General features: G+C 43.2%; 1 protein-coding gene across 14 annotated transcripts in view; it reads right to left on the bottom strand.

The window, feature by feature from the left end:
• Nucleotides 1-6704: 6704 nt before the first annotated feature.
• KIAA0753 (KIAA0753 ortholog) overlaps nt 6705-26407 on the bottom strand; it is a 70328-nt gene continuing 50625 nt past the window's right edge. For 6 of the 14 annotated variants that reach the window (XM_055258733.2, XM_063629583.1, XM_063629577.1 and 3 more), the window contains 5 exons: nt 24778-24963; nt 23575-23656; nt 19036-19156; nt 18303-18527; nt 6887-8427 (listed from right to left, as the gene is read on the bottom strand). In XM_055258733.2, coding sequence (XP_055114708.2) covers nt 8310-8427; nt 18303-18527; nt 19036-19156; nt 23575-23656; nt 24778-24963 — 732 coding nt within the window. In that variant the 3' untranslated portion in view covers nt 6887-8309. Of the gene's footprint in view, nt 6840-6886; nt 8428-18302; nt 18528-19035; nt 19157-23574; nt 23657-24777; nt 24964-26407 lie in introns of those variants that run through there. The other 8 variants (XM_063629572.1, XM_063629570.1, XM_063629574.1 and 5 more) reach the window with 4 other exon arrangements.

Genomic DNA, 26407 nt, shown 5'->3' with positions numbered 1-26407 from the left:
TGGGAGGGCACACACTCAGGCCAAGAACAGCAGGCTCTCCGGGCACAGCCGCTCGCCCTCCGATATTTCCCCCTCCTGCACACACCTCTCTCGGAGTCCCACTGTTCTTGATTCAATCATTTGGGCACCAATTCTGTTTCTCTTTGACTATACAAGCCCATGTCTGCAGACCTCTCTGCACACTTACTGTGCGGCTGGAATTTATGACGGATTGGATTTCAGAGGAGGGATTGATTAAATACAGATGGAGCACTTGGCAAGGGCCTGGGGCTCCCGGTAGACTCCTCCACTTAGAAACGGAATAAAGATTAGAAAGCGTGAGTAAGTGCAATCCGAGGTAAGTCTTGCTTTCAAAGGGAGGGAGGGAGGACAGGATGGGGGAAGCTGTCTATTCCTACTCAACAGCATCTTCTTGAAGCTGGACAAAATTCTTTGCCTGGTGGAGTAATGAGCTTTTGAGGCCACTCCTCACTGCCTCCAATGCATCCAGCCTCCTTGGGTACAGGGTGCCCTCCTGCTCACCTGCGTAGGGCTGCGATGGCAGTGTGGACCTCTCAGTTCTGGTAAATACCGCCAGCACCTTTGCTGTCTAATCACACTGTGTGCACACCTATGTCTCCCACTTCCAAGACCTCACGCTTTGGAAGAGCGTCAATTATCTTTCAAGGCCTAATTCAAATGCCACCTCCTCCATGAAGACCATCAAAACCACAACCCTCACTCAGTAACAGTGAATCGCCCCTTTCGATGTACAACCACAGTACACTAGCTTCCCTCTCCTCCTGCTTTGTTTTTATTCTGCTTTGAAAAGGTCTATGTCTAAACTCTTTGCTTTTTTTTTTTTTTTTTTTTTTTTTTTGAGACAGAGTCTCACTCTGTCACCCAGGCTGGAGTGCAGTGGCATGATCTCGACTCACTGCAACCTCCACTTCCCAGATTCAAGTGATTCTCCTGCCTCAGCCTTTTGAGTAGCTGGGACTACAGGCGTGTACCACCATGCCAGGCTAATTTTTGTATTTTTAGTAGAGACGGGGTTTTCACCATGTTGACCAGGCTGGTCTCAAACTCCTGACCTCAAGTGATCCGTCCACCTCGGCCTCCCAAAGTGCGGGAATGACAGGCGTGAGCCACCGTGCCCGGCCTCTCTTTGCATTTCTGTAGCATGTAGTGAACCTTAAATGAATGGTAATGCAAATTGAAAACTGTCTATGACCAGGCGCGCTGCTTTTTATATGTGCAGTGGCAGTTTGTGCCTGTCCAATGTCAACTCCCTCCGCTTCAGGTAAGAGGGCCCCCATCTTCCTCAAGGGAGCTGCCTGCCCCATGTTCCCTGTAGCTAAGATGATGCTGATCCGTCCCCTTTTCCGGGGGTGGACATATGACTCCCATTTGACCAATCAGAGCATAGGGATTCGATGGGAGATGGGCTTGTTACTCAAGGTGGGCCAATCAGAGGCAGAGAGCAGTAACCCAGGGGCATTGGTCGGCTCTCTTGGGGATTACGGGCTCTTCTTTTCTGCTTTGATTGCTAAATAGAGAGAACGTCAGGCTGAGGCTGCTGGGCCCATTTTGCCACCACGTGGGGAGAGGCTGCCTGAGAATGCTGCCTTTGGGAGGCAAGTGAGGAAACTAGACAGGTGCGCTGGGGATGCTGGCTTTGCGGAGGCTGGCCTGGGTGCAGCGGAAAGTCATCTGGGGAACAGCACTGCATGGGCACAGCTGGCCCAGAGACAGCCCAGGCTAGGGCTGGTACTGGCATGTCCAATTCACAGTCACCTGGCACAGGCGGGCAAGGCCACAGGTGAGACCACAGCACAGCATGCAGCTGCTGCCTGACTTGTGCCTTCAGAGCAGAGCCCCAGCTCCTGGCAGAAGACTCTGAGACAGGGGCCTGGCCAGTGGCAGGCTGGATGCCAGGGCCCAGGGAGCAGCACTGCAGTATGCTGGGAAGAATATCAAATCCGTAACGAGACCCGGTGACAACCACTTTCCAGATGGGAAAATCTGCACTTTGCTTTGTTTCCGTTTCATCTGTAAAACGGGATGATACTCTGTATTTCAATGCTAGTGTGAGATTCAGATGAGGTGATGTAAATAAAGCACCTAGGATACAGCACCCGAGCAGTGGGGTGATCGCTACTCTGTGGGCAGGGTTTCCAGCCCCAGCAGGAGTGTAGGGGCTCAGGAAAGCAGACCCTGATGGAGTGGCTAGAAACTGAGGCTGCAGCTCAGCTCTGACCTGGTCACTGTGCCGGGCCGTGTTAGAAAGTGAAGCAAGGGCATGGTGGGCGCCTGTAATCCCAGCTACTTGGGAGGCTGAGGCAGGAGAATCATTTGAAACCAGGAGGCGGAGGTTGCAGTGAGCTGAGATTGCGCCATTGCACTCCAGCCTGGAGGACAGAGCGAGACTCCATCTCAAAAAAAAAAAAGAAAAAGAAAATGAAGCAAGACATCTCAGATCTCAGTCCTCTTTATACGCCCAGAACTAAGCACCGCTGTGCCTGGTGAAGAGTGGGACCACAGAAAATATTTGGTGATTTTTTAAAAAATGGAGACTGCCCTTATGTTTGACATCTGCTAAGATTTCCTAGGCCATCTAAGAATCATCTACTTGGGAGAAAGATCCAACTGTGTGGCAGAATGGAAAGGCTACTAGACTTGAAGTCAAAGGACCCAGGTTGAGTTCTGGCCCTTTCCCCATGTCTGCATGACACGGAGCAAACCCCTTAATTTCTACAAACCTCAGTTTCTTCATCTGTAAAATGGGGCTAATACTTCAACTACCCCATAAGGACGCGGTCCAGTTTAGAAAGTTCTGGTGGCACCGGAAGCCCTAGAACAAGGGCGTCCACTGAGGCAGCCCAGGCAGACCAGCTGGAGGGAGAAGCCAGATGTGTATGTGACTCAGGGCAGCCAAAGGCCAGGCCAGGAAAAGTGTTGTCGAGTGTCTGGTGTGACAGGCGAGGTGAAGAAAGACACAGGATTGTGAGCAGGAGAGAGAGTGCAATGGGTGGAAGAAGGCCAGGGACACACTTCGGAACCAAGCCAACGCGACAAGCTAAAAGGTTCCCTCTTACGAGGTTCTCAGTGGGGAGTCTAATAGGTAACATTTATTGAGCACTTACTGTCTGCCCAGCGCTATTCTAAGTGGTTTCATGTTTCCCTTAATCCTCACAAAAACCTTGGGTGGGTGCTATTTTTTCATCCCCATTTCACCTATTAGAAAACCAAGGCATGAAAATCACACAGGAGTTTAACTTGTGGCTGGAATTCTTAATGAGCTGAACTACTGTTGGTATACAAAACAGGAGTGGTTATAGTGATGCAAGGAAAGAACATATGTAAATGCATTTTATAAATTGTAAAGTGCCAGCTAATACGTGAGCTGTTGTTCAAAGCATTCAGGGAACTTCTTTGGACCTCTAGTAACTCTCCAGAAGGAGTGCGTTGGCTAATTATGGTTAAGAAAAGCCACATCTCTTACTGAGCCTGGCCCTGGAGATGCCACTCTCTCCCGGGAGGTCTTTAGGGCCACACAGGACGGTGGCTGCACAAGTTTAGTGGCCAGTTTGATCTCCACGGCTCCCTGGACTCCCTGCTTCCTGCATGCACTCGAGAAATCAGTGTCTGCTGAGGGCTTCCTCAGTCAAATTCAGCTCAGGCTTAGGGACCGCTGGGGCTGCGGGGCAGATGGCAGAGCCGACATGTCTGGGACCTGAATGCTGCTGCCCCTCGTGATCGCAGCATTTCAGAGCTGGAAGTCTCCCTAGAATTCTCCCCAGTCCACAAGACTTGCCAGGCATGGATAGAGCTATCTCGGGGCGCTGAGGGCCTCCCTGTGGCAGGTGGCAGGAATGTGCTGTGGGCTTCCAGGACACAGGCACGGTGACCTTCTGCAGGGCTCTGCAGGCCAGGAGTGAGAGGCCTTAGGCTGACCTCACCAAGACCCACAGTGAAGACAGAGGAACGATGTGTGGGTGGGAGATTCTGGGAAGCCAAGCCGACCAGAAGGGAAATGCATGACTAAGTTCAGGGAGGGAGGCAGAGAGGAAGGGTGGGGGTGGAGGAGGCCGCAGAGCAACACAAGAGGAGAGATCCCAAGTCGGGAGGGTAAAAGGGGACGGGGTGGGGGGCTGCAATGAAAGCAAAGGGCCGACAGTGACCAGAAGGGGTTTTAGAGGACATGGAGGTGGACGGGGTCTCAGCTGAGATAGTGTAAGGGTGCTCTTTGGTGTAAAGGTGCTCCAGAAACGACTGGGTAAGACCTTGGAAGGTTCTCCAGAAAAGCTTTTGAGGTGTTGGAATGAGTGGAGGGAGGGATAAAACTATGAGACCCAGAGTGTCATGGGGAATGATACCACCGGGGAGAGAGAGGACAGCATAGGCGAGCGGCTTGGACTCCCCAAGGGGAGTAGCCAGCTGTGACGAGGTGGGAGGCTGGAAGGCAGCTTTGGTGGTGGGAACGGATGGACCTAACTCCAGGCCACAGGCAGAAGTCCAGTTGGATGGATGGAAAGCGAGCCAGGGAAAATAGTAAAAGGTTGCAGGTCTGGTTCAAGGAAAGGATTTCCAGGTATATGAGGACAAGAACAGCCAAGGGGACTCTAGGGACAGCAGCAGATAAAAGATAAAGGGGTCATCTGCGAAGGCAGGTGCAGGCTTGGGGAGAAGACTGGGGAGGGTGGAACAAGGCCCTGGGCAGGCTGGCAAGAGGGGAACCCAGCACTGGAGCTGAACCAGGAGGGGAGCCCTGACTCTGGAAGCCAGCTGTGCACTCTAGGTCGGGGAATGATCCTGCTGGGTCCGTTGCCTGAGTTCACTTGGGCCTGACAACCAGCCCAGGGTCCCTTTCTGGGATTTCCTAGGGCCCTTACTGAGGACTGATAGGAAGTACACAGGATGTCAGGCGGAAGCCCCTCCAATCCAGGCCCACGTTATTGGACTCAGTCAACATGCCAGTGTGGAAACAGATCTGAGATCTCGGCTCCTGAATTAACGGAGCTGAGTGGGGCAAGGCCACTGCCCTTCTGCTGCCTTTCAAGAGCCCAGAGAAACAGGTGCCCTTTCACAGGCTGGCCCCTCCCAAAGGGCACTTCTGTGGTGATAACAAGCCCATGATGATGTGGACACCCCTGATTTACAGGCTCTGCAGGGAATTCTCACTACTGTCTCACGTTGCCAAAATAAAGAGAGCTCCTCTCAGAAACACAGAAGCGTGATGGAAACCTACACTGCCACAGAGAGCACAGGGGACTTCCTGACTCGGATCCTTCCCCTTGCTGTTGGCCCTGGGGCTTCACTCAGGCCCTTCCTCCTGCCTTTCAGACCCACTGGCCACAGTGCAGTTCATGCCTCCACCTCCCCCACTCCCCCAACACACACACACACATTTGGACCACCTTCAGGAAAGCAGCAACCGTTAGCCCAGGGAGGAAGTGGAGCGAGGAAAGCGCTTCTCTCCTCACCATCTCTCCTCCAAACCGCAGCACCAGCAGGCAGAAGGAGAAGGGATCACAGTGCTGAAATAGTAACAGAACACGAGAGGCAAGGGGCTCCCATGCACATCCTTCTGTCTTCTCTAGTCCCTGTGCCGCCCCAGCTTAGTACCCCAGGAGCACCCTGGCCAAGGCTTGCTCAAGGTCAGGAGCAGCATGAGGCTGAGGCCCATCCCCTGCTCCAGGAGGAGGAAGCAAGTTCTTGCCATCTGAGCTGGAATTGCAATGGCAGCAGTACCTCCAAGATGGAATTATAGTTCTCAAATAGCATTCTATCTCGGGGTCACAAAAAGACATCACAGATTTCTGTGGACTATATGAGATGTGACAGACCCCCTGTATAAAATCAATCAGTCTGCCCTTCACCTTTCATTAATTCAGAAGAATTTACTGAGCACCAACTACAAGCTAGGCAGGGTCCCTGCCCTCAAGGAGCTAAACAGACTAGAGGTAAGCACAGAAACAGACAGAAATCCCGTGTGACCAAGCTGTGCCAGTGGAGCACTCGGAGTGCATTTTCATGTCTCTGTACACTGGGGACGGCCTATGCAACACAAAAACACTGAACTCGTGTGTTTCTGCTTCTGAAAATAGTACACGAATAGTTCATGACAAAGCTGAAAGCAATTAAAGAATGATGTACGGTCAGCCCTTGTTCATGAAGAACAAAAAATTCTAGATGTCTGGCTGGCTGCAAGGCGATAAACAGGAACTTTTATATTCTAAGGATTTAGCTTCAATTTTCAAATAAAAATGTTTATTTCTTGCAGTATATTTTTGTGTCTTTGGATAATGCTCTGGCTGCGGATGTTTGCCATGGGCCAGGGATATAAAGTCTAGACCTGGACACTGGGGCTGGTTGAAGCTCCACCCACATGAGTCAGAGAAGGGCAGATCCGCCTGGTGGGAGGAGCAGGAGAAAGAGTGGGAAGATCCTGAAACAAGGCAAAGCCTGGGCTGGGCCTTTCAGGACACAGGCTGCAGCAGGAAGTGTGAGGAAAGGGACTCCTCCAGCACACGCTGAGTGGGGATAGGGAAAGGCAGGAAGATGAGCTCAGGTGAACTCCAAGTTTGTTTGGTCAAATTATCTCCTCCTGTGCCTGGTTTTATTCATCTGTACGATGGGAACAATGATGCTCTCCACCTCACAGAAATGAGGTGAGGATTAAATAAGTTACTATATGGCGAGCACGGAGAGCAATGCTCTAGTAGGTGCTCAATAAATGTTAGCTTTTATTATCATTAATTTTTTTCTCGGGGGGAAGGGGTGGCAAATAATCCACTATACTCATATCACATATAAAAGTATTCTCAGTGGTTTCTGTAAATCACATTTCACTTTGCCTGTGGGAAAAAAAGGAGATGTAAATTATTTCAAATAGACAGGCACATACTTTAAAATATTGGGTTTATTTTAAAAAATCAGCACAGTACAAACTGCCACACAAATTACTTTATACTAGCAACAACAGGTGCTCCTATTAATTCAAGTGTACACATTTAACTCCCCAGGTTAAACACCTTGTAATTTACCTTGAAACTCTTTACATTCTGAAGTTATATAAAATTAAGCAGGAAAACATTAACATTAAATGAAAATCAATTTTGCACAAATAAGTGTGATCAAGCAGCTTAAGTCACCTGAAATTCTTGTACTTCAGAGAAAAATCCCAGATGACAGCACTGGACGGGTTATAAAGAGTTCCCTTATTCCCTGGGGGCGTCCCAGGCATTCTTTCTGCACGTTTCCTTCACTGAGCCTCAGGCTACGAATTGCCAGAAAGTCTTTCCAGGCGGTGGCCTGATTCTTATGCACATTCCTTTTCTTTTTCTGAATTCAGAGTTTCTGAAAACACAGGCTTTTCTCTTGGAAAACATGATCTGTAAGATGTTGGAGGACCAGGCTATGATGGTTCTTAAGTTTCTTCCTTTCTCTGGGGAGACACAGAGGTCTTCGTGCCATCCATCTGTTCTCTACTCCCACTCGGGGTTCCTTTGTGGTATGAAATAGAGACACTTCTGACCTCATCGGAGACAGAGCGAGCTCTGTACCTTCACCCAGGCACAGGAGAAGGCCTGGTCCTCTCCTGATTCCTCAAACTTCCTCTGAATCCAGAGAAAGTTTTTTATACCAGATTGTGTCAACACACAGCAATAAAATATGCCGAGGAACTAAAAATGTGAAAATCACCTAGGAATGGAACGTTGAAGAAATGTGTGTCTATTATTGTGCACTGACAGCCAGAGGGCTCCTGTTTGTAATAAACTGCAGCGGAGCAGAGGTTTGACAGCACAGCCAGACTGTGCTCTCCCTGAGTCTACAGCCTAGTAGGGCCAGAGGTCCTGACAGGAAATCGCCAAAGATGCAAAACAGGGGCCCCGTGATGGGACCAGCTAGTAGCTGCACTTGTGTTGGTATCAATGCCACCAAGGGTTCCACAGCAACCTGAATCCCTGTGTGAAATATATGTATCGATTATCTTTCAAAACATTTTCATCACCAAACTGAGCCAGAGGAATGAACATCATATTTCAATAGGAAAAGTACACATTCTGAAAACATTGCCATAATCAAGTTGTGTTGCCTGGGCACTGGTAAGTGTGACACATTGCATCATACATTTCCAGAACCATTGCCATGACCAAAGAAAATGCAAAGTGGGGATGACCTCCCTGGCACTGCCTTCCTTTCAGTGGGCAGCACCTTCTGGGCCTGGACGGACAGCTGAGGATGAAAATTTCCTGTGGGCCAAAACAAAGGGTGGTGCCATCCCTTCTCCAGTGTGACCCAAAGGGCCTCGCCTCGGAGAGACTTTATGTAGCAGCCTCTAAGAATTCTGAGGTGAACACAGCTTCTGCATAATCTTCGCACATATCCTGAAGTTCAGCAGCCACGGCACCCAGAGCTTCATCTACCAGCTCTTCTGAAAAGCTGGAAGACAAACAACACAACTAAAGGTATGTTCAAGGCCAGGCGTGGTGGCTCACACCTGTCATCCCAGCACTTTGGGAGGCCAAGGCGGGCAGATCACCTGAGGTCAGGAGTTTGAGACCAGCCTGGCCAAGATGGTGAAACCCCGTCTCTACTAAAAATACATAAAATTAGCCAGGCATGGTGGCATGCACGCCTGTAAACCCTGTTACTCAGGAGGCTGAGGCAGGAGAATCACTTGAACCTGGGAGGTGGAGATTGCAGTGAGCAGAGATCACGCCACTGCACTCCAGCCTGGGCAACAGAGCAAGATTCCGTCTCAAAATAGATAAAATAAAATAAAGGTATGTACAGCCATATATGGAAGCCATTCTTTTACTCAGCTGTGGAAATTAACAGGTCAATTCTGAAATCTAAATGGAAATTCAGAAGGCCAAGAACAGCCAAGATACTTTTTTTTTTTTTTTTTTGAGACGGAGTCTCGCTCTGTCACCCAGGCTGGAGTGCAGTGGCACCATCTCCGCTCACTGCAAGCTCCACCTCCCGGGTTCATGCCATTCTCCTGCCTCAGCCTCCTGAGTAGCTGGGACTACAGGAGCCCGCCACCATGCCCGGCTAATTTTTTGTATTTTTTTAGTAGAGATGGGGTTTCACCATGTTAGCCAGGATGGTCTCAAACTCCTGACCTCGTGATCCGCCCACCTCGGCCTCCCAAAGTGCTGGGATTACAGGCATGAGCCACCGTGCCCGGCCAAGATACTTTTGAAGAAGAAAAACAATGTGAGAGGCCCTGCTCTCCTAGATAGAAGGATGGTGGTGCTTAGATCCCAAAGTCCTGCTAGAGGGATGGGCCTAAAACATACACAGGATGGACTTCATCCTCAATGTGTTTGAAACCAGAGGCGACCAGAAACTAACCAGCTGCAACCTAGCTCCACCTCTAACAGCTGCCTGACTGGCCAACGGAGGAAAGGGGTGTGCCTTCTCTGTAGGAGATGGGGGAGGACACTAGGGGACTCTGCACGGGTGCTCCTCTGTACACACACAGACACACACACACTGCTTTATTTTCTGAATGGCGCAAGTTTCATATGCCCCAAGTAGCCCTACAAACAACGACATTCTCTTAAATAACTATGGTACAATTATAACAATTATAAAATTAACATTGATACAAAACTATTATCTATTCTACAGGCCTATCTATCTACAGGCCTTATTCAAATTTTGCCAACCATCCAAATAATGTCCTTCAAAAGAAATTTTTTGCTAGTCCAAGATTCCAGTCTGGGATTCCATGTCGCATTTTGTTGTCATAGCTCTTTAGTCTACTGTAATCTAAAATAGTTCTTCAGTCTTTCTTTGCCTCTCATGACCTTAACATTTTTTAAAGAATAAAAGCCTTTTTTTTGGGGAGGGGGCAGGGAGAATGTCCCTCAATTTGGGTTTTTTCCTTAAGATCAGATTCGGGACATACATTTTTGAAAGAGACGCCATGGAAGGATAGTGTGTCCCTTCAGTGCACCATGATATCTATTTGATATCCGTTAATGATGTCAGTTAATTTTGCATCACTGGGTTATGGTGATGTCTGCCAGGCTTCGCCCTTGTAAAGTTACGTTTTCCTCTTTGTAATTAATAGGTATAGTGGAAGGAGATACTTTGAGACTATGTAAATTCCTGTTTCTCATGAAATTCACCTAAATCAATTATTACAGGGTTGCCAAACACGGATTTTCTACTTCCATCATTCCTTCTCCATTTAATAGCTGGCATTCTACTGTAATGAAAGCTTTCCCTTCTCCTTTACTTATGTATTCATTCCTATCAGTTTGGCCTTATAGATTCTTATTTGACTGTATAGTTTGTAATCCATTACTATTATTATGTACTTTGAGGCTTGAAAACGTCCTCGATTTGGCCAGTAGGCGCCTCTTGGGAACTCCTGTGAACTCTCGACATGTCCCCATCCTTCTTTGAGCACTTCCTTTCTGGCACAGCATGTCTGAGGCTTATCTTACATTTTTCCAGCCCCAGCCTTGTAGTCAGCCATTCTTCCAAGAAGCCCTGGTGCCTCTTCATCTGGTGCCTCTTCATGGAGAACGGTATTTAGAAACCAAGATGTGGGTACCGGGTGTGCTCACTGCTACTGGCGCCTCTGCTTCTGGGCCTTCTCAGCAGACAAACTAAGAAACACCCTGTATCTATTTCTACATCTATAAATAACCGTATATTCATCCCAGCCTTCCCCTAGAAACCTTGCTCCCATTATTCACAATGTACTTACTTATTTGACCAATCCTAAAATATAGAGAAAGTAGTTTTCAACTGTTAACCCATGCCACTGTGTAAAAGAAACCTACAAACTAGAATCCAGTTATGTGTTTACAGTTCTTTTTGTCTTTAGCCAGAGGTATAGAGTCAACATACTGTGTTCAAAAGTTATTTAGGCTTCATTCCGTTAATGTGATTATATTATTTATTTGAAATACAGTTAGGTTCATGTTTCTGTTTGTATTCGACTTAAGGCCCCCTCCCCATCCCTGTTGATTAAAGGGGATGTATAAGAAACATTAACATGGTTTCAAAAGTCAGAGTTACACGAAAATGGTAAATGCAAGTAAGTTTCAGTCCCCCTCTCCTATTCCTTCTACCCCATTCCCACCCAGTTTTTGTTTTTTCACTAATCTGACAATCTTTTGTCTTTTAATTTGCATGTAAGGTCCTTTTTCATTTAATGTTATTCTGATATATTTGAGTTTATGCTTCTAAAATAATAGGTATTTTCTATATTTGTCTCTTTGTTCTCTCTTCTTTCTTGGTTTCCTTTAGATTTTGTAATTTTTAAACTACATTTGCTCTTCTCTATTGACTTGGACATTACACACACTTTTATGATTCTTTAAGTGGCCACCCTAGATTACAACAAGTATCCATGACTTGACGTCTAACATTAATTGATATTCTTACTTTTTTTCCCATACAATGCAAGAACCTTAGAATACGAACTCTATTCCCTTCCTGACTTATATTCATACATGCTATTGTTACTGTATATTTTAAACGTGTGGATACACATACACACGAATCCATAAAACATCAGTATTGTTTCATACAGCCAATATTCACTTTAACCTACCTATTTACCTATTTTTAAAATCCATGCCTTCCTATATTTCTGACCTTCCATCTGTGACTGTTTTCTTTCTGCCCCCAAAATACCCTTTTAAATATTTCCTGCAGTGAAGGTCTACTGCTAATTCAGCTTTGTTAGGAAACTCTTTTCTCACCTTGCCTTTTGATGTATCTTTCACTGGGCTTAGAACTCCAGACTGGTAGTTCTTTTTGTTTGGAATTTTAAAAGATATGCCAGGTCTTCCAGTTTCCACTGTTTTTGTTTATCTTGATTTTTCTTCCTCCAGCTGATTTTAAGATTTTCTCTATCTGTGATTTTTCAGTAATATTAAGTATGGATTTCTTTTTATTTTTCTTGCTTGGGGTTTTTGGAGCTTCTTGAATCTATGGCTTGATGTCTTTTGCTACCCTGGGGAAGTGATGGCCATTATCTCTTGGGATGTTGTTTCTGACTCATTTTCTCTCTCGCCTGACCTGAGATTCCAACAACACGTTAGACCTTCTTACCTCCTCTATGTCCCTTTCCCTCTCTTCTTCACTTTTCATCTTTTTTTGTGTGTCTCTGGGAATCACTCTGGATATTTTCTTCTGTCCTATGTTCCAGGTCTCTAATTTTTTCTTCTGTTGTGTCTAATTTGCTATTGAGCACAACCAATGAATTCCTCATTTCAGAAACTTTATCTTTCATTCTAGAATGTCCATTTGGATTTTGTTTAGTTCCCAGTTCTATGCCAAAGTTCTAATTCATGTCTTTTATTTCTATGAATGCACTAGGCACAGTTATTTTAATGTCTGTGTCTGATAGCTCTAATATCTGTATCTGCCATAGGTCTGTTCTTGTTATTGTCTTGTCTCTCTGTTGCCTGGTTATTTTTCACCATATACTAAACAATGTATTCAGCAATCATAGAAATAAATTGTTTCCTAAGATGATGTTATTTTCCTCCAGAGAAAATTTATGTTTTCTAATGCATGGTGCCTGTGGGGCAGTAACAATCTAGAATCACCTCAATCCAATCTGAGATAATTTGGAGCTCAGTGGAGTCCCTGAGAAGGCCTATTTATATCCAGGTCACCTGTACTTCCAGAGTGCAATCTTTTAGGAGCTCAATTAAAAGTGAGGAAAGTTCACCAGGACAATTCTCCCACTTTAGCAACCCACGAATTCCAGCCTCTGTCCTCTGATTCCAGCCTCTGTCCTCTGTTCTGAGAAGGCTGTCAGAAGTGCTGCTCATCTCCCTACAAACTGACTATCCAGTGCTCAACAAAGGGCTAACCTCCCCAGGGCTCTGTCTTCTCCAGGACCCTGGCCCAGTTATTCTTCATTACCTAGTTAACTTCTTGATGCCTTCAAGAATATAGGTTTTATTTTTAATACAGCTTTTCTATTAACAGTTATCCTCAGTGGGAGAGGTGGTCCAGATTACCAAGTGCGTCATCACTAGAAGCAAAAGTGATTACCTCGTTTTTATATTTGCTTCACTTTCTATATTCCTATCACTAATTTATATCCAAATTGTGAGAGAAATACAAAGGTACTTCCGCTACATTCCAACACATTAGGTACTGTATCTGTTTTTCTTCTTCTTCCTTCTTTAATCTTGCCCGTTCTGCATTTCCCCTTGTGGAACCGTCCCCGCTGGAGTGCTCTTTCCCACTACTCTAATCTGGACTAGTTCTTTTCTATGCTCACTGAAAAATCTTGTCCTGGAAAGGTTTTTGCCATTCTTCTGGAAGTTCCACAGTAGAGTCTAAGTTTACTAAAACTCAAGTCTTCCTCTTTCTTAATGTACATCTTGCATTGGTAACTTAGATCTTCCAGTAGCATGTGAACTAAATTTTTAAACACTTTGCCCACCTGAAAATGTTGTTTTTGTTTGGAGTGCAGTGGTGCCATCTCAGCTCACTGCAGCCTTGACCTCCTGGGCTCAAGCAATCCTCCCACCTCAGCCTCCTGAGTAACTGGGACTACAGGCATGTACCACCATGCCCAGCTAATTTCTTATTTTTTGTAGAGAAGAAGTCTCACCTTGGGCTGGTATCAAACTCCTGGGCTCAAGCAATCCTCCCACCTCAGCCTCTCAAAGTGCTGAGATTAGATGTGAGCCACCATTCCCAGCCCTAAAAATGTTTCTATTCTATCTGCCCTTATCTTTAACTGATAATTTATCTGAGCACATAATTCTAGGTTAAATTTTGGAAGCAGGCTCTAATATCTTCTGGCTTCTGGTGTTGCTACTAAAAACAATATGCCATTCTCATTTCTGATTATTTGAATGTGTACAGTTTTTACCCTCTGGAATCTTTTGTCATCTTTCTTTTTCTTATATTGAGACGCTCAAATTTCCTTTTCATAATGATGCACCATGGTGTGTTCTGTTCTATTCATTTATTCCTTCACTCACTCACTTACTACTCACTCACAAGTAGACAACTGATGAACCCTTTCAATCTAAAGACTAACAGCCTTCTGGGAAATTTTCTTATAGCATTTCTCTGATAATTTCCCATTGCTCCTTTTTCCTTTTTCCCACATTCTGGAACTCCAGTGATTCAGATGTTGAATCTCCTAGAATGGCTCCTAATTTTAAAAATATTTTCTTCTCTATTATCTAGCTTCTTGTCTTTTTATTCTATTGCCTGAGACATTTGACATTTTCTTTGGATCCTTCTAGTGAGTTTACTTGAGCCATCATGTTTTTAATTTCTAAGAACTTTCTTTTCATTCCCTGAAAGTTCCTTTTTTATAGTATCCTGTTCTTGTTTCATGATATAACACTTTCACTTAGCTCTCTGAGAATATTAATTCTAGTCTGTTTTTAATGTTTTATTCTTCTCACTGTATTGTCTGCTTTGCTTCCTCAGAGTGCTTACTAATAGCCTATGTATCTTTTATCAAATATCTTGTCATCTCAGCTGTCTGCTCATTTTCAAGAATAAGAATGTCAACCAAGCCTCCTATTTCCTGGCTCACCTGTTGATATAGTTTGCATATTTGTTCCCACTCAAATCTCATGATGAACTGTAATCCCCACTGCTGGAGGTGGGGCCTGGTGGGAAGTGTTTGGATCACGGGAGAGGATCCCTCATGCTTTGGTGCTGTCTTCATGAGAGTGAGTTCTCATGAGATCTGGTCATTTCAAAGTGTGTGGCATTCTCCCCCACCCCTTGCTTGCTCCTTCTTTTGCTATGTGATGTGACTGTTCCCCACTTCGTCTTCTGCCATGACGGTACATTTCCTGAGGTGTCCTGAGAAGCCAAGCATATGCCAGCACCATGCTTCCTGTAAAGCCTGCAGAACTGTGAGCTAATGAAACCTCTTTTCATTATAAATTACCCAGTCTCGGGTATTTATAGCAATGCAAGAATGGCCCAATACACCTACATCCATGCATTCACAAGCATCTGATGCTTCTAATTCCTGAGTCTCAACCAATGTTCTTTACAGATAAACTTGGTTCTTGCCTTCATCCTCATTAGGCACTTATCTTTCTCTAGCCTGCTAAGTCAGTCACCATTGTCTAACTGCTTTATGGCTTCCAAGTTTTTATTGATATTTCTTGTTTGCTGTCATTGATGGTTTCATGTGTTTTATTCATTCTTGTAGTGACATATAGTGAGATAGAGATATAGGAAGTAAACAGAAACATATACATTCATCTGTCCTTTTCAACCAGAATTCACTTGATTGTTTTTCAAGCCAGGAATTCTTAAGAGTTTCCTTTCAATAACAGCACTGTCACCTTAAGCCTTTCCTTTCATATCACTCTTTTATTTGCATTCAGTTTATATCACCTGCTCATGCTAATTGCTGGAACAGTGCTTTTCTTCAGGTATAAAGAGGAATAAAGACATTAAAAGAAAGGAAAAAACTCAGCTTTCTCCTTACCCAAGAGGCTTTAGATGAAGTCAACTGTCTTTGGATGCTTTTTAAAGATCTGATCAATATAACTCTCATCTTTGGAATATTCAAATCATAAACTAAAAAAGAAGAGATAGTGGCTCATGCCTGTAATCCCAGCACTTTGAGAGGCTGAGGCAGGTGGATCACCTGAGGTCATGAGTTCGAGACCAGCCTGGCCAACATGGTGAAACCCTGTCTTTACTAAAACCACAAAAATTAGCCAGGTGTAGTAGCCAGTACCTGTAATCCTAGCTACTCAGGAGGCTGAGGCAGGAGAATTACTTGAACCCAGGAGGCGGAGGTTGCAGTGAGCCGAGATCGTACCACTGCACTCCAGCCTGGGTGACAGAGTGAGACTCCATCTAAAATAAAATAAAATAAAATAAAATAATAAAAAAAGAGGAGATAAAAATGAAACAGAGCTAGACTGTTCATATGCACTGTCACTTGGGGTCAAAGAACAGCAGAGGAAAATATTGTAAAAATCCAGGCATATTTTAATAGCTCTGTCCTCTACATTTTAACCTGTTATTCTTTACAGGCCGAGAGATTTTCCCTACATCCACCTAACAACTGTGAACAAAATGTGTCATTTGATCAGGTGGTAAGAACACACAAGGAACAGTCTATCTTTCTTGGCTTGCTTTTGGATTTCCCAATATCCCGGTTAGCCTAAGCGAGCTGGACAGGTTACAAGAAAACGAGTACATATGCTACAGGAGCGCATGTTAACGAAAGGAAGCAAGTCACATTTACTTCTTCTCTTCTCCCAGATAATCCTTCAGAATACATGTGAAGACAAATTTGTGTCTCTACCAGAACAAAGCATCTTATATACTTCGAAGGGTACTATCATATATACCAAAGAGAAGTCTCAGGACTTCAGGGTCAACCTGAGGGCTTAAACACAAGTGATTATCCCTGATCCCACCCAAAATCCCACTTAAATACAAGGAAATAGATAAACAAGTACATAAATCTACAAAAAGAGACACATGTGGGTGAGAAATGTCCAAGATTTTCAGGAGATAAACGCACACAGAAGAATCATAACTGATTTAGCAGCATAGAGGGAGCTGAAACCTAAGAGTGTGTAAGTGGGGGTGGGAGGGATGCCAGGCAAAAACAAGCTGATTTGTCCTATAAAACATCATGAAGGCTCAGGAAGTTCAGAGTGCTGAGAATCATGAAGGCAGAGTGCAGTGTGGGGTAGAAAATGAGGAGACTGGCTGAAAATTTGCAGAACAAGCAGTTGGACTGACACACTCCACCCCTATTCTGGCATCTAAGTGACAATCCCTTCCTCATCCCCACAAAAGAAGGAAGGTATATTCTTTGGAAAAAATAAGCCAGTAATTTTAAATTCAGCCAAGTCATCAATCAAGTATGACGGCAGACACTTTCACACTTGTAAGTTTCAAGAAATTTCCTCCAATACACAAAACAGGATATGCACCATCAAAATAAGAGAGTAAACCAAGAAAGCGGAAGACAAGGGCATCAGAAAACAGGGAATCTATTACAGGGAGACGTAACCTAACACGAAGGGTGATGAGGAAGGGAAGCCCCAGGATGAAAACCATCCAGTAGATCTGGAGAGCAACCGCCCGGACTCGGGTAGGAGGAAAAGGGGCTTCAGGGGAAAAAGTAAGGGTGGGGCCGAGTCACAGAGGTTAACTGATACTTTTGATCCAGACAAAAATTATATTATTGAGAGGCTACTGCATAGGTAAAGTTAACAAATATATAAAATAACTAGCAAATAAAAAGAAATGTAATCATAGTACACTACTATACTACTATATAAATGTAATTATAGTATACTACTTAGCTCAATGATGAAAAATATCTTGCATGTTTGTAACAAGGTGGTAACTTGCGAGGAATTTAAACGTGGGCCCTATTTAAAAAGAATAGATTTACACCTATCTTTTAATTATTTGTACATAAAAAAAGGGCTACCCATTCTTCAAAATTTAGTAGCTACAGGATCTTGTTTTGTGACTCCACAAAACTACCTTACCCACATAAAGAAAGATGGAGAAGGGTTAAAGAAAGTGTTGCAAAATCAGAGGCCTGCTACTGATAAAAGCAAATTTGTCCCCACCAAGAACATTCCATGGTCATGGCTGTTTCCTGCCCAGGAATATTTTGTGTTCTCTGATGGGACACCATTAGCATTAACAGCAACAGGAAATCAGCTCCGACTGACTCCTGAGTATTGTACTTCTATTGTTAGGGGCTGAATGTCTGTGTTTCCTCCATATTCATATGTTGAAGCCCTAACCCCCCAGTGTGGTAGTATCTGTGGTGGGGCCTTTGGGAGATAATTAGGTTTAGATGAGGTCATGAGGATGGAGGTCCCTCAATGAGATCAGTGCCCTTCTGAGAAGAGGAAGAGACCACAGTTCCCTTTGTCACTTGAGGACACAGCAAGAAGACGACCATCTGCAAGCCAGGAAGAGGGCCCTCAACAGACACTCAATCTGCCATCACCTTGATCTTAGACTCCCCAGCCTCCAGAACTGTGAGAAATACATTCTTGTTTAAGTCACGCAGTTGATGGTATTCTGTGATGACAGCCTGAGCTGACTGGGACCCTCTGCCTAGGAAAAGAAGGCTGCAGAGCACCCCTGTGGATGGCACTGCCCGTGCTGTTTTACGGTTCCCTGTGTCTGAAAATAGAAAGCCTGTCTCCTAGCCCAAGAACAACCACTGAAACTCCAGGGCCCAAAAGCATATGGAATAAGACCTTGGCTAATGCTTTCTCCAGCTTTTTCTAAGTCTAAAATTTCGCATTTGGTTCCTAAACAGAGGACCGTAACATTTTACTGACCTTTCAGCTATCAGCCACGGGTTGAAGGAGCCTATAGCCTCATGAGATATGATCCGAAGGTACTGCTCAAAACGACTGCAGTAGTCACCGATGCTGTGCCACATACCCAGAGGGACAAAGAGGGGAGCTCGGCCTTCTTTCTGTTGAGAATCTTCTGCTAGGGAGAGAAGAGGAGCCTCTCTTTTCTCTGATCCTTCCTCTGTTCCCACACTTTCATCCAGGGAACTGAGAACAAATAAAAATGATGAAAGCATTCAAGATCATCTGTAAGCAAGGCTAAACTGTTAATTTACCCTCATGGTTTGATAGCCAAAGGCTCATCTTGATTTCTCTTTCTCACAATGAACAAAACTCAACATCCTAACACCATGCATTGCTTCCCCTTTTCACGGAACCAACCCTCAACATGTGGGAATATCTGTCCCTTAGACAACAGCATTCTTAAAGCAAATCATGCAGTAAATATCACTACAACCCACATGTACTGATGTGATGCTTTCCACATTAAAAAAAAACATCTAAATGTTATTGAATACGGAAAAGCTCCTTAAGATGCAACACGCTCAATGCCCATCTGGTAAACATGCTATTTACTCAGCCATCTTGGAGTTTGGCAAGATCTTGCTCAAAGGAAGAATTTCTCTCTGTCTTATGGGAACTGAAAGATTTCAAAATCTAATAACATCAAAGGTGACCGACTAGAATGAAATTAGAAAGTGTCTTTGCCACTTACTTGCCATTACAGGGCCTTTCTAACATGATGTTCACAGCTGGATCCTTGCGATCCACTGTCTTTGTGATTTTGATTGGATGAGGAGACAGGGGCTTTTCACTTATTGCCGAGATTTTTTGGTCTAGAAAAGGAAGGTCATAAAATGACTGCATATAAAGAACAGTTGGTGTCCATTTTAGAGCTGTCCTAGTGGCCAAGAACCTGAGAGCAAGTTACATGGAAATCTCTTAAGCACGATAGGGTTGGCTAGCAGTGCAATGGGAAAATGCTCATTTTAAATGCAAAGATGAATTTATATGTTACAAAGAAACCAATGAGGAATACATTTTAAGAAATAATGAACTTGCTCTGAGGAAGGTTTCTTAAGGAGGTCTATGAAAAGCCCCAGGCTACATGGCTTCCATTGGGACCCAGTCACCCACTCAAAGAGTCTTAAGCAATTGGGTTTTTTAACCTTTAAATGCTTTGATTACTGAAGAAGAAAGGAAGAAGAAGAAGAAAGAAGAAAGGAAGAAGAAGAAGAAAGAAGAAAGGAAGAAGAAGAAAGAAGAAGAAGAAAAGGAGAAGAAGAAGAGGAAAAGGAGAAGAAGAAAAGAAGAAGAAGAAGAAGAAGAAGAAGAAGAAGAAGAAGAAGAAGAAGAAGAAGCAGAAGAAGAAGCAGAAGAAGAAGAAGAAGAAGAAGAAAGAAGAAGAGGAAGAAGAAAAGAGAAGAAGAAGAAGAAAGAAGAAGAGGAAGAGGAAGAGGAAGAAGAAGAAGAAGAAGAAGAAGAAGAAGAAGAAGAAGAAGGAGAAGAAGAAGAAAGAGGAAGAAGAAAAAACACTCACACCTGAACACTGAATTAGTTGATTTAATTTGTCTCTGGGCAATGCTGAAAAAATCTGCATGATGATTGTCAAAACATTAATTTATTAACTAGAACTCGCAGGCTTGACAGCTCTTCTGAGTTTCAGATTATTTATAATTTTAAATGTATTTCAAGTGTAGGAAGAAAATTTGTCCTTTTCTTAAGTAGGGAGCATCTATATGTCAAGCGACTTGGCTCACATTTATATGCTTATGATTTCTTGCTGTCAGAGAGTACGATATAAGTCAGCTTTTGTAAAACTATTACTGAGAGTGCAATCAAATTTTCAATTGTTCTCAGAGGGGATAACAGACAAAGATACTGCACAATGAAAAGATCACTTTAAATTGGGTTTTGTGATGAAATTAAACAAACAGAACAACCAGAAACGGGACTCTTACTACCATTCCATGATTCCAGAATGTGTCCAAAACCTCATTTCAGTTCTTAGTGTCCTAGAGAGCTCCTTTTAAATGCATACCTAGACTCTCGGCAGAGTCACAAATAGTGACTAATAATTTAAATCATCCTTGAAAAAAGAGAACACCAAGTCCTCTGTAAGACTGTCTTCTGCATGATGCAACCTAACTTTGTGGCCAGTGGCCAAACCATCAGGGAAACGAATTGCCCTCCAACCTTTACCTTTCCTCTGCTTCCACAAAGAAAGATGCTAAAATGCCCACGGGCTGACTAAACGATGATGAAAAGGGCCCTCGCTGGGCCAGTCCTGTTCTAGGCACAGTGAGGAACACACAATGACAAACTCTCTGCTTTCAAAGAATCTGTGGCTTAGTTGAGAGAGATGAGACACCTTCACAAATACCTCGAACACATGGCAGGACATGCCAGAAAGTGCTATGGGTGTTCACAGGCCAGGAAGGGAACTAAGTTCCAGTGCAGAGATGCCAGGGAAAGCACAGGCCGAGTAGGATCATTGAGCCTGGCCTTGAAGAACGGCTTGACTGTTATGTGAGGATGAAAATGGAGGCTGTTGGAGGATTGAGGGGAAGAGAGAACAACAGGAGCAAAGTACAGAGCACTCGAAAACAGAGAGCACACAAAAGATAACACATTAGTGTTTTGTTTAGATGGCTCATCTTTTGGTCAAAATTTGAGAGGGAGAGTACTTTTTCTACCACAATACCTCCAAGTCCTATTTTACATGATGACACGCAACACAGGCTGCTGTGGTAAACCTTCCATCCCCCATTTCCTTTTGTCTTCATGAGGGTAGTACTCACGGCGCTTACATTCCTTAGAGGTAATGTTTAACCACACTTTACTCTCCTTCTTTTCTTGAGTAAGGCAGTAACCGATAAGCAGAGTCAAACAGAATTTGAGTAACGTTTCCCAGCCAAAGTGGTGACAGTAACCTAGCCATTGCAGCCCAAGTACATATAGATACATTTTGAAAAGCGGAGGAGAAAAGCAAAAGTCTTTTCAGTAAATGGAACTAGAACACATGGACATCCATTAGGAAAAAACAAAATGAACCCCAACCTCTACCTCAAATCATAGGCAAACTTTTATGCAAGATGGATCATAGACCTACATATAAAACTAAAACCATAAAGCCTCTGGAAGAAAACAAGAGAATCTCTTCCCACTTAGGAGTAGGTAAAGGTTTCTCAGGTCATAGAAAGCAAAAACCACTCAAGAAAGAATTGATGTTAGACTTTATCAAAATTAAAAATGTCTGTTCATAATAAAACATTTTTGGAAATAAGCAGCTGAGCCAATTTTTTTTCCATGGGAAAAAAAAATTTTGTAAAACCTCTATCTAAGTAGACTGGTGGCTGCCAGGGTGGGAGAAAGAAGAATGATGGGAGTGATGAAAATGTTCTAGAATTAGTTGCACAACTATGTGAATATACTAAAAACGAAAGAATTGTACAGTTTAAAAAGGTGAAATTTAAGTATATAAATTATCTCCTTAAAATTATTTTAGAAAAACAACAAAACAAACAAAAACATGTATCTGGAAAAGAACTTGTACCCAGAATACATAAAGAAGTTCTATGACTCAAAAAGACAAGCAACCCCAAAAAAAACTGACAAAAGATTTTGGACGCTTCACAAGGGAAGATATACAAATACCTAATAATCACCTGAAAAGGGGCCAGGTGAGGGGGCTCACGCCTGTAATCCCAGCACTTTGGGAGGCCGGGCGCAGTGGCTCACACCTGGAATCCCAGCACTTTGGGAGGCCAGGCGCGGTGGTTCATGCCTGTAATCCCAGCACTTCTGGAGGCCGGGCGCAGTGGCTCACACCTGGAATCCCAGCACTGTGGGAGGCTGGCCACAGTGGCTCACACCTGTAATCCCACTTCGGGAGGCTGGGCGTGGTGGCTCACACCTGTAACCCCAGCACTTTGGGAGGCCAACGTGGGTGGGTCACCTGAAGGCAACATGGCAAAACCCTGGCCAACATGGCGAAACCCTGTCTCTACTAACAATTAAAAAATTAGCTGGGCATGGTGGTGCACACCTGTAGTCCCAGCTACTTGGGAGGCTGAGGCAACAAGAATCGCTTGAACTCGGGAGGTAGACGTTGTGGTGAGCCGAGATTGCACCACTGCACTCCAGCCTGGGGAACAGAGTGAAACTGTGTCTCAAAAAATAAAAAAAATCACGTGGAAAGGTTCTAAATATCATTATTCACCTTTACCAGGATGGTTACCACAAAAAAGACTGATGACAGCAAATGTTGGCAAGGATGTAGGAAACAGGAGCAAGGCCGCTTTGATAAAGATTTGTCAATTTTTTAGGAAGTTAAACACAAACTAATCTAATGATCTGGCAAGCTTGCTATTAGGTATTTATCCAAGAGAAAAACTTAAGATATACACACAGATTATACACATGAATACATTCATAGTAGATTTATTCCTAATAGCCCAAAATTTAGGAGCTGAAAGAAACAAGGAATAGATCCTTCCCTGGAGCCTCTAGAATGAACTTGCCAACACCCTGATTTCAATCCTTTACAACTCACTTCAGATTCTGACCCCCCAGAACTATAGGAGAATAAATTTGTGCTTTAAGCCACCAAATATGTGGCTTAAACTTGTTACAAACTTAAATTTGTTAATAACAGCAAGAGGAAATAAGCAACACAGATTTAATATATTTATGACATAAATATAGTATTTATAAAACACTACGGTGAATGAAAGAAGTCTAGGCAAAAGAGTACACACCATATGACTGCATTTATATGAGACTCTAGACAATCAAAGCTAACTCAGAAAGCACAGTGGTTGCCTACGTGGCGGGGCATGAGGGAACTTTCTGAGGTGATACATTCTATGTCTTGATAGGGGTTTGCATAATAGACATGTATCCAGTTGTCAAAAACCACCAAATAGCACAGTTAGGATCTGTGCATTTTATCACCTGTAAATTTTATCTTGAAAAAAAGAGCCATAAGGAAATATTAAACTCTAGTTGATAATAAGCATGCTGAATATTTAGGGTAAAGTGTGCTGATATGTGCAACTTTGAAATGCAAAGATAAGATGAATTGATGGATGGATAGAGGGATAAATAGGTGACAAAGCAAAGAGAGTGAAATGTTAATTGTAGAATCTAGAAGATGAGAATAGCAGTGTTTATTGTACAATTTTTTCAATTTTCTGTATGTTTGAAATTCTTCAGAATAAAATGTTAGGGGAAACATGGGGGAAACACTCACCATTGTTTTCTTCCTGCATCCAAAGTCGAGGATCAGCATATGCAATTTTATTATATCTTTGACGAACGGACTCCTGGTATTTCTTTAAAAAAAAAGAAAAAAGTTTAATTTATGAGAAAAAATGAGTTTAATTACAAACCAGAACTGGTAAAGATGTAAAAGTTCAGCAGACACAACTGATACGGACGTATTGCCAGACATGGGCATCTGTCAGGCCAGGAAGTAATTAGTTCATGAGACGAAGTCTAAAATAAAATGAAGCAATTAGCATAAAGGCAATCTGGCCCAGCACTGGCCACTAGAAGCTGCTGCAGTGAGGAAATGTTCTATATGTGCCCTGTCCAATACAGTAGCCACTAACTACTGACTGACTCCTTAGAGTGTATTTAATTTTCACTAATTTGCAGTTTAATAAGCACCTGTGGCTAGTGGCTACTGTTTTGAGCACCCCAGGCCTAGACAACTATCGCCAAGGGGAGATTTCAAGACTGGGGTAAACTGCGTATCTTTAAACTTTCAAATCCAAAAAAAAAAAAAAAAAAACCAATTGTTTTCCCTCTAGTGTTTCTATCTAGCAGCAAAGCAGAAATTAGATTTAATCATGGTGCGATGAAAAAGAAAACGCTGAATTGAGAGTCAGGAGACCTGGATTCTCATTCTGGCTCTGCCAGGATTTTTTTGTGACCTTGGCCATGTCACTTACTTCCTTATTGCACCTCATTTTCCTGCACTGAATAATCCAGGGGTTAGGCTGGGTGAAGCGGTATCACGGAAACTGAAGAAGATAAAATTATCTGTGATTTGATAGGATCACACTCCAGCTGGGAAGAGGAGGCAACTGAACAGTACGTACAAGCTGACAGATGCAAAAGCCTATGACTCCATTTGTGGGCCCAGGCCCTGGTCTCAGGGTCTTTGGAATTACACATCAGTGGTATCAGGGGGATAATAATAATGGTCACTGACTGGATTACATGGCAAGCCGTGAGCTGAATACTCTAGGCCTCTTTTTATCCTTAAAACTCCCTACTTATCAGAGGGGTTGACGATACCAAGGTCATACAGCTAGCTGGCAATAGAGCAGGGATTTAAAACTGGGACTGTGTGACTCTGACAGATGAAGCTGCAGAGGCATGAGGAGAAATTGCACTCGGCAGAGGCCAGCCCCTAGCAGCGAACCACACCCGGAGCCCCAGACCTTACCTCCATCTCTTCCATTCGGCGCATCATCATCTCCAGATCTGGGCTATCCTTGCTGTCCTCAACGGTGGCTAAGGTTTCAGACCCCAAGATCTTAGCATGAGTCACAGCCCAGAGCTCATGGGCAGAATCTTCCAAAAAATCATCAAGCTGACGAATGTTGTTGGATTCAAAATCAACAGCTGCAACCTACAAGATGGGGTGGGGTGGGGAGGAGAGGCATGGGGTGGATTAGGGGTGGGAAGACGATATGATGAAAACAGAAAAACATAAAAATTACTGTTAATCATGATAAACCAACAACACACAGATCCAAATGGCAGAGTTTCTATGGTAAAACAAGATTCTCCTAAGTCAGTAAGTATCAAAAGCAATAACATTAGAATGATTTTTATCACAGTCATTTAAATGATAGCATTAACCAAGTAATATCATTATTGTCCATGTAAATTATCACTATCATCTGTTTTTCCAGTTGGTAGAACAAATACCTTCTTTTTGCTACATTCAGGAGAATGTCCAATATTTTACACGTCACACATTCCGAGGATGTAACTATTCTCTTTTGGTGCAGTGCTTCTGTGAAAACATCTGCTCATATGACATCACAAAGTTCAGGATTCTTTGTCTTTGAAACTCTGTACCTATCATTTGGGAGAGCTCTACCAGCCTTTCTTGACCTGGTATGTTGTACATTCAAAAAGCACTTTCCAGTTTCCAAAGCAATTTTACATGCTCTGTATTTCTCTTGATTTGAATGCATGTTTATAATCTGCCCTGAAAGAGGCTTTTGCAAAGAATGTTTGCTGGGGGAATTAATTGTATCAGGCAATAGGATGAAATATTTCTAGAATTAAATTCTGGTTCTGCCCACTCATAAGCCTGCAACTTTGGGCAAGTTTACTTGACCTCTCCGGGCCTCAATCCTCTCATGTGTAATATGGAAATAACCTTGTATTTCAGAGCTGTAGGGATTGCATAAGAGCTTGCATGTTGAGACACTTAGCACAGTGCTCGGCATGAAATAAGACACTCAATGAATGGTTACAGCTACAGCAATTTAAGAGACCTTTAATGATTCACAGAACAAAATATGTTAATGGCCAATAAAGATATGAAAAAATGTCCAATCTTCGTCAAAGTTAAAGAAATAAAAATCAAACTGAATAATCAATATAATAAAATTACAAAAAAATCAAGAGACAACCAATAATGCTCGCATGTGTATATTTTCCATCTATAAAGAATGGAACACCAAAAATACTATGTCCCATTAAAAAAGATAAGGAAGGTCTCAATGCAATGATACAGAAAGAGCACAAAAATATATTATAAATAAAGAAGCAGAGTATAGAACAGCAAACGGCACCTGCTTGTGGGGAGGTATAACTTTTCATATACTTCTTCTGAATTATTTAAAATTTTGGCCATGTGTATGTATAACTTTTAATTCTAAAAGAACTCATACGTTTTGGAAAAATATATATTTCATGTGCAAGTTTAGTTAATGACAACAGTAGCAGCAATAGACAGATACGTTATAACGGTACTTTTACAAAAGCCTTTTCCTGATATGAGAGAGAATCTTGCCTATAAGTAAATCTACAGAGAGCTGTATTTTACTTGCAAATGT

This window comes from Symphalangus syndactylus, chromosome 20 (assembly GCF_028878055.3).
Source record: "Symphalangus syndactylus isolate Jambi chromosome 20, NHGRI_mSymSyn1-v2.1_pri, whole genome shotgun sequence".
NCBI classification, from domain to species: Eukaryota; Metazoa; Chordata; class Mammalia; order Primates; family Hylobatidae; genus Symphalangus; species Symphalangus syndactylus.
Note: the sequence above shows the minus strand (reverse complement) of the source record. Positions and strands in the feature narration are given on the sequence as shown.